We start from the raw sequence: 12231 nt of genomic DNA, 5'->3' as shown, positions 1-12231 counted from the left end.
TCTCTGATTGGTCGATACGGGTTTGTACCGGAGGTAATTCATTTCACATCTAGCTTTGTGTAGTTCGGTTATTAGGGCCTTTGTTCGACTCGCTAATTCAGCCAGGTGGCTGTGGATGAAAGGAGTCCGGTTTAGCGGTATTTGCTCGATGCACTCACCTACTGTCCACCTAACCACGGGAGAGAAACATTTTGAATGGAGTTAACGGAACGTACGGCGTGTGCCAAGCAGGGCAACCCGATGCGTAGGAATCAGCCGGGTTCGGTGAGTTATGCACAATCGCGAAGAAACTGACAGTCTGTCTGTGAAACGGTTTAATTCGCCCCAAACAAACTAAACGGTATCTTTTTAGTTTTTTTAATCAAATATGGGATTCCAGTTTTTGTTCATTATCTAAGTGGGAAGAAAAAGAAATGGAGTGATTGGAAAACTCATAAATTGCTTATAAAGCAAGTCATATCTCAACGATCACGTGATCACAACGATCAACGGTCACGCGACGACTAAAAGCCTCACATGGGGTCGAGGCTTGACGACCGCACGTGACATTCACGAGAAGACGAGAAGCACGCGACACGAAAAACGGGAGGTCCCGGGCTCTAGCTGCGAAAACAAAGGCGCACGAAGGACACGAGTACACTGCAAATACGAGCATACGACTAATACGTAGACAAACTTCCACGAAAAAAAAAACTCAAAAACAACACGAGCACCCGTAAAAAAACACGAGCACACGAGTAACACGAGTACACGAATCAAAGACAAAAATCTATTCCGAAAATAATTTATTTTTAAGATAAAAAAAGAACAATAAAGGATTCATCCCAAATAAAGATGATTTCTGGGGTGTTGAATAGCCCATTGCCTTTAAGGATAGTTGAAAAAAAGACTTTTTAGACAATAGCAACAATGGTATAAAAGGCCAAAGTTATAGCAAAAACCCTAAGAAATTAAAACACATTAAAAAGATAATTCCTTCAGCCATATCTGAACGATCACGTGATCAAATCGATCGAAGGTCACGCGATGACTAGAAGTCTCACATGGTTCTCAAGGCTGTTTTTGATAACTGATCGGGGATTGTGAGGAAACGCCCTAGCCACATTGGAGTAAATGATAGTCTGTTGGCGTAACAAGAAGGGCGACAAGCAAGCTATAGAAAAACTAGGTGAACGGTTCTGGTAACCAGTACGATCAAAAGAGTTAAAACAGACTGGCCGTTTTAGGGTAGTTTTATACACGTTTGCTTATTTAAGCCTTGCGTATGTGTTTGTGTTAAACAGGCTCAAAAGCAAACAGTGGTTTACTGCCGAGCTAGCGTGCAGAAGACCTAATTCCTAGTTCCGTTAATCACTAAGATAAGGAAAAAAAACAACTGCACGTGGTTCCGGTTAGACTACCGATGCTTTTCTAGAGCCGACGAGCCTAAACTTTTCAGGTAAACAACACAAGGACAAAAAAATGGGGGCTCAAATAATTCCGATATGGCGTATCCCCTCAGAAACCTTCTTAAGTAGCGCACGAAACGCCCATGAGAATTTCATATACTAGCGTAGTAAGTGAAGACTGAGGAGACAGCAAGAGGAGAAAGAAGCGGGTGAGAAAGAAACCAGAACTTTTTCTTTTTTCTCCGTCTCCACTTACTAAACTTATGTTTAGTTACTTACTAAACTTATGTTTAGTAACTCTGCTAAGCACACGACGCAAATAATAAGAAGACTTGTCCACAGAAAACTATGCCCACTGAAAGTTGCCTACTTCAACCTCCAAAAACAAATCGAAAATAGTGTCTAGGCAGTATCGGGAGTGTGATTATCGTGGATAGAAATTGTATAGAAAGAGCAAAATAAAATAATAAAACTTAAAGAGGAGAAACTACTGTAAATTGATCAATAAAAAGCATAACGAGAGTTGATTAGAGTTAATTCGATGGTTAATTCTAACTGATATACGCGTAACTCGTTGCATCTCGCTGCATCTCGCAGCGCTATTGGCGCCAAACTAACATGCGCACGCAGATATCACAATCACGTGCCCAATAACAAAAACAAGCAGTAGAAATCTGATCGTTACGGAAGAGTAATAGTCTGCCGATCTAAAACCTTCTGGATTATATGAATAGGCGAAAACCCAATTTTAAAACAAATTTGACTGACTTATCGCTAGTTCATCATCACACCGCACGAAAAATGTCACCACCATAAACTTGGGATATTACTGATGCATTCGTAATGCTTCGCTGATTAAAAACGCTTAGTGTGGATTTCTATAATAAGTAAAATAATTATCCGCTGACGAAATACTGATAATATAACTGATTTTGAGACACAAGGTTTAGCTATGGACAAAAGGAATTTTTTAGAAAAGCACCAAACATGCGTACTGAAAATGGATCATGACATATCAAAAAATGTGTAAATCAGTCATACAAAAACAAATAAATAAAGGCCTCATACAATTGAAAAGGAAGTAAAAAGTAATAAATTTCAAGCAAAAGGTTTCCGAAGAAGTTATACAGACCTGTAAGTTTTTTTACGTTGGAAAGTAAACTAGTAGTATGAAGCTGATATTGATCTACATACATTCTGTTTAAATAAAACTGGATTGCTAGTGGTAACACGGCCTTTGTTCATAATCTAGATTAACCGACTTCTTAGTTGATTTTCTGTAATAATTTAACAATTTGAGTAAAGCATCCACAGTCTTAAAAACAACATAGATCTTGAAGTTGAGTGATAGTCTGAATAATGATTGCCGATGTGTCGACTTTTTAAGGGTAGTTCCGGTTGACAACTATTCCATTCACAATGCCAAACTTATTATTCCTCTTCTATTAATTGTGCTCAAAAGTGTTTCCAGAATAAAGCAAATATCCAAAAATTTGGCGTCTTTACTACCTCTTCTACATCAGATAGATCTGCTAACAACCATTCAGAGTACATAGGTTTAGCTAAAGAATAAATAAGCGTGGTATTTATTTGTTTACCTGAGTCGGTGTGTTCATTAGAATGGTATCGTATGAGACGGCTCTTCAGGAATCTTTAATTCTTCGCTTCGAGTGTAGTGGCGGCTCAACCATCGTCTGTCGTCGATTTTCCCCTCACTGTGATGCCATGCTAGTCCATAGGGATTCACATCTTCTTTACGATAGTAAACAGGCGATTGATGGATAGACCTTGCAAAACAAAAAATACGCTAAATCATTTCACTTGCTTGTCGCTGTATATCCTCTCGTTTTAAACCCCATCAAAGTGTACGCGCAGGTAAATTTCAAGTGTATTTTATGCTTTTGTTTGGTTATAGCGTCTAGGTTTTCGGTAGCGGGAGTTTTGACAGCTATATTCGTTATTCTGCATGTGTGGCTTTCCCAAAACATTTCAATTTTTTATGCAGGTTTCGCCAGAGCACACAAAAGAATAAAACCAGAGCTTTCCTCTTGAATAAACCTACACAGATCACCTAGGCCATATAACCGTAATATCAAAATAAAATATCACGAAAGTTTCTGGTATGCTTTTAAGCGTGCAGCCTCTCTTGTCATTGCCAAACAGAGCGCAAATTTAAAATGTAAACCGGCACTCGTGCATGGAAGAATACTAAAATGGTAAAAAACTACCTTCAAGGTTACCTTAAAGGTCTTTGGCGACTATTTCTTTCTTTGCAGATAAATGGCGAGTGTTTTTCTCGTGATTAACTTTGATCTTTGAGTCCGTAAATGGCACTAGAGACAGGTGGTGGAAGGTTATGCTAATCACCCTGCAACCTCCACGCATAAATTTACACGTCGGAAGTCTCGCTTTTATTGGGAATCCAAACTAACGCCTGTGCTTTAGAAACGAATCCTTCACCGTGGAAATGGAATCCTTTTTGCTAGCACATAGATAGCAGGTCGATGCGTGGTCCATTTACATCTTTGTCTGAATGGAAAACGCGTGTAAGCGGATATCGATTTTTTGTGGTGGATTTGTGGGCGCGCGAGATGGGGGATTTCCGTATAGGCACTGTACGTGATTGGTTAAAATGATAGAAAATGACAGTTCGGAGCGGGAAAGCCAGTATATAGTCATCCAGTGTAGCGCGTAAAAGATTTGTATCGACGGAGACTTCAGGGAGAGAACCAGATAGCCTGGATTGACTCGTAACAAAGGCTTGTTTAAATTTGATAATATCGTGAGAAGATTCTAGGCTATAATTATCATCATATTGCGAATAGTAAAACAATATTATGTATCTATAATATCTTGTTAAATTTATAGAAATTAGAAGAAAAACAAAAATAAAAAAGCATAATTGCCAAATATAAAATACAAGCATTAAAACAAGTAGTGCCAATTTCTCTTCTTAATTTGCTTAAAGTATATCCTGAAACTTGGTTGTTAAAGATTATGAGGCTCGCTCAATACGTTCATACTTGCATAAGTGTCACATGAAGCTGAATATGTGCAATGTGTTATTTTGTGGATTATAGGTGTAATTTGTTACATGATGCTATGTCGAGTATATGTGTAATGTGTTACATGGTGCTATGTCGAGTATATGTGTAATGGGAGCAACTGCAGAATACCCGTCCACAAAGAGTTAACAATGAGACTTCACACCTCGATTTCTATGTAACGAGGCAGTAAATACAAGGAAAATGCAAATAAGTGGACGGGTATTCTGCAGTTTAGCCGTGTAATGTGTTACATGGTGCTAGTGGAGTATATGTGTAATGTGTTACATGGTGCTATGTGGAGTATATGTGTAATGTGTTACATGGTGCTATGTGGAGTATAGGTGTAATGCGGTGCTACGTGGAATATATGTGTAATATGTTACATGGTGCTTCGTGGAGTATATGTGTAATATGTTACATGGCGTTATGAGGAGTATATGTGTAATGTGTTACATGGTGCTATGTGGAGTATATGTGTAATGTGTTACATGGTGCTATGTGGAGTATAGGTGTAATGTGTTACATGGTGCTACGTGGAGTATATGTGTAATGTGTTACATGGTGCTATGTGGAGTATATGTGTAATGTGTTACATGGTGCTATGTGGAGTATAGGTGTAATGTGTAACATGGTGCTATGTGGAGTATATGTGTAATGTGTTACATGGTGCTACGTGGAGTATATGTGTAGTGTGTTACATGGTGCTATGTGGAGTATATGTGTAATGTATAACATGGTGCTATGTGGAGTATATGTGTAATGTGTTACGTGTAATCATTTTGTAAACATTTATTTATAGGTATGGCTTATAAAACGATGTTGTGACGTAGCCTAAGCCGTAGGATGTTCCAAAGGCAAAGAAAGCTCATTCTAGTTACGATAAGGACAGTAAATAGTACTGTTCACCCGTATAGTATTATTGCATTGTACCTAATATTTCAACCCATTAGACATGACATGTATAAAATAAACAGATGTAATGATTTTGTTATCTATTTTCGCCAACCCAACCCATTATCAGAAATTTCCTAATATTCCCAATTGGTTCTTATCAAACGATAGCCTGATAGACAGTTAACATTAATGCTCTAGACAATGGCTTTATTTGATAAGGGTCTATAAAGAGTTATCTGAATACACACCGTCTATATATGCCATGTCAGTAAAAGTTATATATTTCTTCTTGTTAGGGAAAGTATGATTGATGTGTGGTAGTATATTACAAGTAGGTGTTTTTTTTTTTCGTGATATCTGTTACTAGCCTGTCGTCAGTCGTATAAACAATGCCATCTTTATTAACCCGTTTGTCTGTTACCGATGACCGATAAGCCGTAAGAACGATAAAGTTTCATGATTCGCTGATTTCAAGAGCCCTGTATTTGTCACACCTTTCGTTGTCATTTTTTTCCTCGTGCTAAAAGTGCTTGGAAATATTTTATTTTAATTTGTAAATCTGTAAAATCTTTGACTAGCAGAAAAACCGACGAGATATGACTTTTACCAAATATGTTTTCGTCTTTATTTGTTACATAGACGACGCCCGTCGACTACAGTTTAGAATCTTCATAACTTTTCAATTTTGCAAGTAATCGCATTTAAACTTCGCAAATTTCCTAGATGCACCGATTTAGTCTCTTTTTTTTTTATTTTTATGCAATTCTAGCATGATTAATGTGTTTACTCGAAGATCCAGGGCATGCGTGCTATGAAGTGTTCGCACCGTATGCAGTTATGAGGGATGGTGTGAACTAGGCGATTGTCGTGTGTCTTATATCGACTATCAAGATTATGTCAGCGTACATCGCTCATATCGATACTACATTTGTCGTGTTAATAACAAAGTATGTTAATCCATATTCGTATACATAGCATTGGTTTACTAATACACCCGCGTTTCACATGCAAGTTGCCAATTATGAAGTGAAACACAATAGTGTTGGAGAAAAGGTGCAAGCGCATTCTTATGGATATAGCCTTGAAAACATACAGCGTCTAAAATTACTTACATCTTGAATATTTCATGACTCTAGCCTTAGAATCAATCAAACCTGCGTTGTTTTTAAAACCTCGGTTCGTACAAATCAATTGTAAAATTCCTGTGTAAAACTCCGACAAACTATTTTCAGCAGTTTTCGTGAGGAGTGTTTAAGGGGACGGTGAGGCGGCGCTCGCGTGGGCTTGCTCTACATAATTACAATGTCGTCGTACCTTATCCCTGATGAATCGATGCACAGCATGGACTCATACCAAAATATCGAACCTGAAAATAATAATAACCTACTTTAACTAAGGCTTCAGTGATTCACCATCCAAGACTACCATAATCAAATAACATGTTCATGCTTCTCAAAAATATCCTTTAGCCCTAATTCTCTTCTCCAAATTGTTGAATGTTTTTGGAAGGTCTCTACTGTAGTTTTCACACACTAAAACAGCTCTTCGTCATAACCAGAAATGTAACTTCTATGCATCATCTTTTAATCAAAATGATCTTTCATCTTTGCTCAGCAGAAACAAATAAAATCATACATGCCCCTAGCAGGCTTCGCCCACTTGCACACAATTAACAAAATCCGCCAAGTTAACAATAAATCGCAACAAGGACTCTTTATAATTACTTTAAAGCTCGCAATAGAATTTCTCAGTGAAATTCGATTAGCAAAACCCATAGCACGAACCATAGCGTTTGGCAGCAAAGCGCGAAAAACGCTTCACGGTGCGAATTTGCAACTATCTAGTTCAGGAATAAAAGAAAGGAAGGGTATAGTTTGAAGGTAGCGTGTAGAGGGCGTAGTAGCCGTGACATCATGCTAGCAGTACCTGCTCCTTGTTGGCAGGTAACTTATCAAACCTCAAATAAACACTACCAGGCTTCCAGCCGAACTCGCTGGCTCTACTCACCGGAGTGTATCGAATGTGAATATCGAAGTGTTACATACTCCAGGTCATGGTTCCCTATCTTGTGTTAGACGGTGGGAGCGTTGTAGATCGTTTTTCGCATTCAAAACGGACTTTTCTCTCGTTGCGCGAATTTGAGACATAAGGCATAAATCATTAATTGAGAAAAGGCGCTTAGATATGTGTACCCACTCCCCAAGATGGGTTTTAGTCACGCGGTGGTTTACTATCGCTTAGTACTGGGTCGAGCGACGTTTTTGATTTGGGATTTATGTGATTTCCGATTATAAGGTTAGTAGATACAGTAGAACCATTTTTTTTTTTTCGGGAACCCAACAATACAATTGATTACACAATATAGAAACAAATAATTTGTTTTGAAACGTACACTTGATCTTAAAGGAAAAAAAACAATACAAACATTACAAATATCGATTTTCAAAGATGCAAATATTCAGTTTACCATACTGTTGATCATTAAACCATAGAACCAACATCTCTCTGTTGTCTATAATAGCCTCCATTCAGCTCCAAAATTGTTTACACCTAGTTTGAAAATCGCCCGTTCGACTCGAAAGCAATTTCATACTTGAACTCAAAAGCTTTCGTTTCACATGTTCCACAAGTTTGTAAAATTAATATTAATTTCAATATTACAAAATTTAAGTTTTGTTCCCTAGATTGGGAGCCCTGTGTTACAACAGCTCTACCGCCATCTTGGATTACGTGAGCTATCGGTAGATAGCGACTTTTCGGGTCCTCCCGACATCTCCTAACTTCATCTGTGAAACCCGCGGATGAATCCATCGACAGTTGCATGAGCCGAGTTTATGTACGCAGTACGGATTATTTATATGGGGAACTGAGCTTCTAGGAACGGACCACAAGACTCTTCGCGCGCGCGGCCAATCAATCGTATCGCACGAAACCTCCGAGATCAACCGCGAATTAGAACGGTGTTTTTAATCCATAGAAATCCAAACCATCTTAGCATTGTAAACTTTTCTTTCATCTTTTAAGTAATAGTTATCATTTTTTGTATATCTCTGGACATAAAGTGTCGAGCAAAGTTGAAAGCTGGACGGATTCTCAAGGCGTTTTTGTCTTGTAATGGCCGAGTCAAATGCTCGAGAGAAGCGACCTCTTAAAAAGAGAGGCGGGCGACCGAAAAGACCAGAAAAAATCAAAACTATTTATCTAAGAGAATCTGTCAGAGAACTCTGGAGAGCACGTAAGACTTCGAAGGGCTTAGAACGACTGACCGACAGCGAGTTTGCCGAAGTTTTACTCAACCAATGTCCAAGTCAAGTGGATAAGATCGACTTTAGGTAAACAGAAGCGCTTCGTGTGTTATTGTGTGGTATCAATTTCATTTTCTTGGCCATTTTTTAACCCCCACTGTTATTTGTACTAGACTTCAACATCCAACGATCCAACTTCACCAGACAGTTTTGCATTCCTGGAGGACTATCAGGGACTCAGGGCCTTTTTCAAGCGACACTTCTCTGGCGGCCTATCTGTTGAGCCTCGAGTTGAAACGAAGAGAGCAGCTTGGGTTAGCAAAATAGGGGACTTATGCTAAGAGATCACGTGACCTTTTTGGGTGGCCAATTCAAAACAAAATGATCAAACCACACACACCAGAGAACGACAAAGAAATACAATCTTTAAATGAAACTAAACCCTTTTAAAAAAATAATTGTAAGCGCTGAATAAGTTGTTGTTGTTTTCTGTTATTTTGCCACTGAAAGGCTGAGCTCATGCTATTTTGCCACCCAGTCATGTGATCTCTTAGCGCAAGTCCCCCATTGTTATGCTTTATGCCATGCATAAAAGTTCAATTAAATAGAGGAGAGTGGGGATGGGTACAGCTCCCTACTTCTATGGGAATATCTTGAGTGCTGAATCTGACGTGTGTGGCACTATCAATCGGGTTCTATTTTAATTATTGAAATATCTTGTCATACTCAAATTCCACATAAAGGCTTTTCATTTTACTGAATATTTAAGCTAAAGCCAGTAATATCCTTGATTACAATAGATTATGTTATTTTCCAGGTTAATGTTTGAAGCTCCTAAGCCTGGTAAGGAAATTCTGAACATGGTTTCGACCAATATGTACTTGTTGAAATAGTAGCATTGGATTTTACCATTGCCGCTGAACAAAACATGCTTGTGCTTGCTGCTGCTGTTATTTTTTTATACCTTTAAAACAGAAGTTTCATCTCCGTATGCTCTAGTTACAAATTATGAATGCATACATGTGCTAGATGGCAAATTATGTTTCCATTCTTATAACAAGCCTGCCCTAGTAGCAGATAATTTTTACCTTCTTTGGTGGGTGTCAAATGTCTAAAAACATAAACCAGAATTTTCTGGGGGGAGGGGGGTAGTTTTAAAGATATAATGGCAAAAGTATAATATTTGATGATCCACTTTTTGGATGTCTAAGGAGGTGCAAGCGCCCCTCTGTGCACTTCCCTGTGTCTAATTGGCACAAACAATTGCAAGTGGTATACTTTATTGAGGGGAAGCTATATTTTACATTATATTTCTTAAAACCCATTCCTAATACTCTAATCATCCAAGTGTTTTCCTATTTCATACATTAACTTCATTTTGCAATATCTAGGTAATGCTGATACGTATAGGTTTAAAATTTAGCTTTTTGTTTACAGATACCACTCAATCAAGAGATGATGTCAGTGTTGACATAAACGATTTATCAGACCCTGCTGTGATTGTAACAACAACAAAAGGACAAGACACTAATCTTGCTAAACAAGTACTAAAAGCAGAAGGAGACAGTGGAAGTGCGAGTGAGGATGAGCTAGTTGATGTAGATGACACAGTAATGCCTAGGGTATCTAGTGATGGTAAAGACAAGCTTATTGATGTAGATGATACAACTGGTGCCTCCAGTGAGAGTGAAGGAGACAGTGAAAATATGTTTGTCAACATAGATGTTTGAACTTAGCTACAGCATCATCTGGAAGGCTTACAGAAACAAACTGTAGCCATTTTTTTCACTGAGTGAGGCAAGCTAGTTGATGTGGGTGATACAACTGGTGCCTCTAGTAAGAGTGAAGGAGACAGTGAAAATGAGTTTGTCAACATAGATGTTTGAACTTAGCTACAGCATCATCTGGGAGGCTTACAGAAACAAACTGAGTGCTACTGAGTGAAGCAAGCTAGTTGATGTGGGTGATAAAGTATTTTTCTAGTGAGATGTTTGAACCTAGCCCCGATTACAACAAGAGGGTTTTTAAGAGCAAACTTTGCCCTCTTCACCCCACTAAGTGAACAAAAAAATAGTTGATGTAAATATTAAATGTGTATTACCCGCCTGCTATAGTAAGGGTGATGGACAGAGTGAACAAGAGTTTGTCAACCTAGATGGATTCCACAGTCACAACAAAAGACAAACTATTCCCATTTTACCCCCACCCACATACCCCAATGAATAAAGATGAGCTAGGTGGCCCTGTAGTGAGTAATTAGGAAAGTGAACAGGATTTAATCAAAACAGATATTTGGACCTAGTCATGATAGTAACAAGTGGACAGCCTAAAATACTGGTGATAGCCTTTAAGTATGGACCTTCAAGAAGCTACTGTATTTAGACTAAAATACTGGTGATAGCCTTTAAGTATGGACCTTCAAGAAGCTACTGTATTTAGACTAAAATACTGGTGATAGCCTTTAAGTATGGACCTTCAAGAAGCTACTGTATTTAGACTAAAATACTGGTGATAGCCTTTAAGTATGGACCTTCAAGAAGCTACTGTATTTAGACTAAAATACTGGCGATAGCCTTTAAGTATGGACCTTCAAGAAGCTACTGTATTTAGACTAAAAAGAAAAACTTAGGTTTTAATACACAGTTTAAAACTGTAGCAGATTGTGTTCAGAAGTCAAGGAAACACCCTTTTTATTTCAAAATGCCATGTTATAATGACTCCAATACAGGCATGTCAGCTACCCACCTATACGTGAAACAAAGGTCAGAAATGATGGAGTTGGAAATTCTTATATAATCAGAGCAGTTATAACAAAACATGTGGTTCTCCAATGTAAATAAGAGTTGAATTTTGCTGTGTGAAGATGTTTAGCATCTTGGAATGGCTTTGTGTGCAGTAGTCATGTCTGGTATGGAAAAATAGCATATAACTTTGCCAGTCAGTTTTTGGTCATCGTGCTTTAGAACTGGAAGTACAAGAATTTATTAAGCTTCCATTTGTATGGCTGTCTGACAGATCTTGAAGTTTAATTCAATCTCTCAGTTGAATCAGCAAACACTTCTCTTTTCGCAAACATATGAAAAGGCAAAGATGAATATAATTTAAAAAATTGTCATTGGATTGCAAGTCAGGAACTTTTATCATCTCTGATTAGGAGATATCAGATGCTAGTCTAAAAACCTAATCAATATCTGTTATCATGGTTGTTTTAAAAGAAACAGCTGCTTCAATGCATCATCATTCTCAAAAACTTATCCTTCAGAGCATTTACTGTTTTTATTGTGACTTTATTTACTTTTGAATTAATTCCACAGCGAAAAAAATAAGTCCAAGTTTGGGTTGAATCTAAGTTCTGTTGGAACCAAAAGATATATTTATAACATTTACACCATTTCGATTGAGGTGGATAGTGGCGAAATATCTATCGAGAGCTGAAGGTAGATATTTTTAAAGCCACTATCTGCCGAAATGGAAATGGTATAATTGTTTTAGTATATAAAACACGCTTTAGAGCAATTTTATTTTCGGAAACACTTGCAAATCGGCTGTTACATCCGCCATTTTGCTTGATTTCGGGCCGCAGGAAAATATCCGCCTCCTAGTCATCCTATTTTGTGCTAGGGAGGGGTGGGGTAGCCTCTGGTCTTTCTTAGTGAC

At 38.1% G+C, this 12231-nt stretch overlaps 2 protein-coding genes across 8 annotated transcripts in view; one reads left to right on the top strand and one right to left on the bottom strand.

Moving 5' to 3' along the window:
* Positions 1-12231, bottom strand: part of LOC5501855 (microtubule-associated protein futsch) — a 51448-nt gene that overhangs the window by 38764 nt on the left and 453 nt on the right. For 2 of the 6 annotated variants that reach the window (XM_048724555.1, XM_048724560.1), the window contains exons 2-4: positions 6644-6695; positions 3629-3917; positions 2987-3175 (exon numbers count right to left, since the gene is read on the bottom strand). In XM_048724555.1, the coding sequence (XP_048580512.1) occupies positions 2987-3004 (18 nt within the window). In that variant the 5' untranslated portion in view covers positions 3005-3175; positions 3629-3917; positions 6644-6695. Of the gene's footprint in view, positions 1-2986; positions 3176-3628; positions 3918-6643; positions 6696-7336; positions 7473-12231 lie in introns of those variants that run through there. The other 4 variants (XM_048724556.1, XM_048724558.1, XM_048724557.1 and 1 more) reach the window with 4 other exon arrangements.
* LOC5501852 lies at positions 126-11459 on the top strand. 2 transcript variants are annotated; one of them, XR_007307166.1, is made up of 4 exons: positions 126-264; positions 5235-8661; positions 8748-8888; positions 10012-11459. XR_007307166.1 is itself a non-coding variant. In XM_032370148.2 (4 exons), exons 1-4 carry the CDS (start codon positions 8444-8446, stop codon positions 10302-10304), a joined length of 678 nt encoding a protein of 225 aa, XP_032226039.1. In that variant the 5' UTR covers positions 7600-8443; the 3' UTR covers positions 10305-11459. The 2 variants fall into 2 exon arrangements, 1 of the variants encoding a protein (XP_032226039.1); XM_032370148.2 differs by lacking the exon at positions 126-264 and adding an exon at positions 9392-9417 and having other exon boundaries at positions 7600-8661.

The sequence above is a fragment of the Nematostella vectensis genome, chromosome 3, assembly GCF_932526225.1.
Source record: "Nematostella vectensis chromosome 3, jaNemVect1.1, whole genome shotgun sequence".
Taxonomy (NCBI): domain Eukaryota; kingdom Metazoa; phylum Cnidaria; class Anthozoa; order Actiniaria; family Edwardsiidae; genus Nematostella; species Nematostella vectensis.
This window is presented reverse-complemented; position numbering and strand designations above follow the sequence as displayed.

Bases quoted from the DNA above. Each gene is read 5' to 3' on its own strand.
- LOC5501852 (XM_032370148.2), top strand. From the start codon at position 8,444: ATGGCCGAGTCAAATGCTCGAGAGAAGCGACCTCTTAAAAAGAGAGGC. The intron at 8,662-8,747 runs GTAAACAGAAGC...TATTTGTACTAG, and splicing joins GTGGATAAGATCGACTTTAG to ACTTCAACATCCAACGATCC. The intron at 9,418-10,011 runs GTAAGGAAATTC...TTTTGTTTACAG, and splicing joins GTTTGAAGCTCCTAAGCCTG to ATACCACTCAATCAAGAGAT.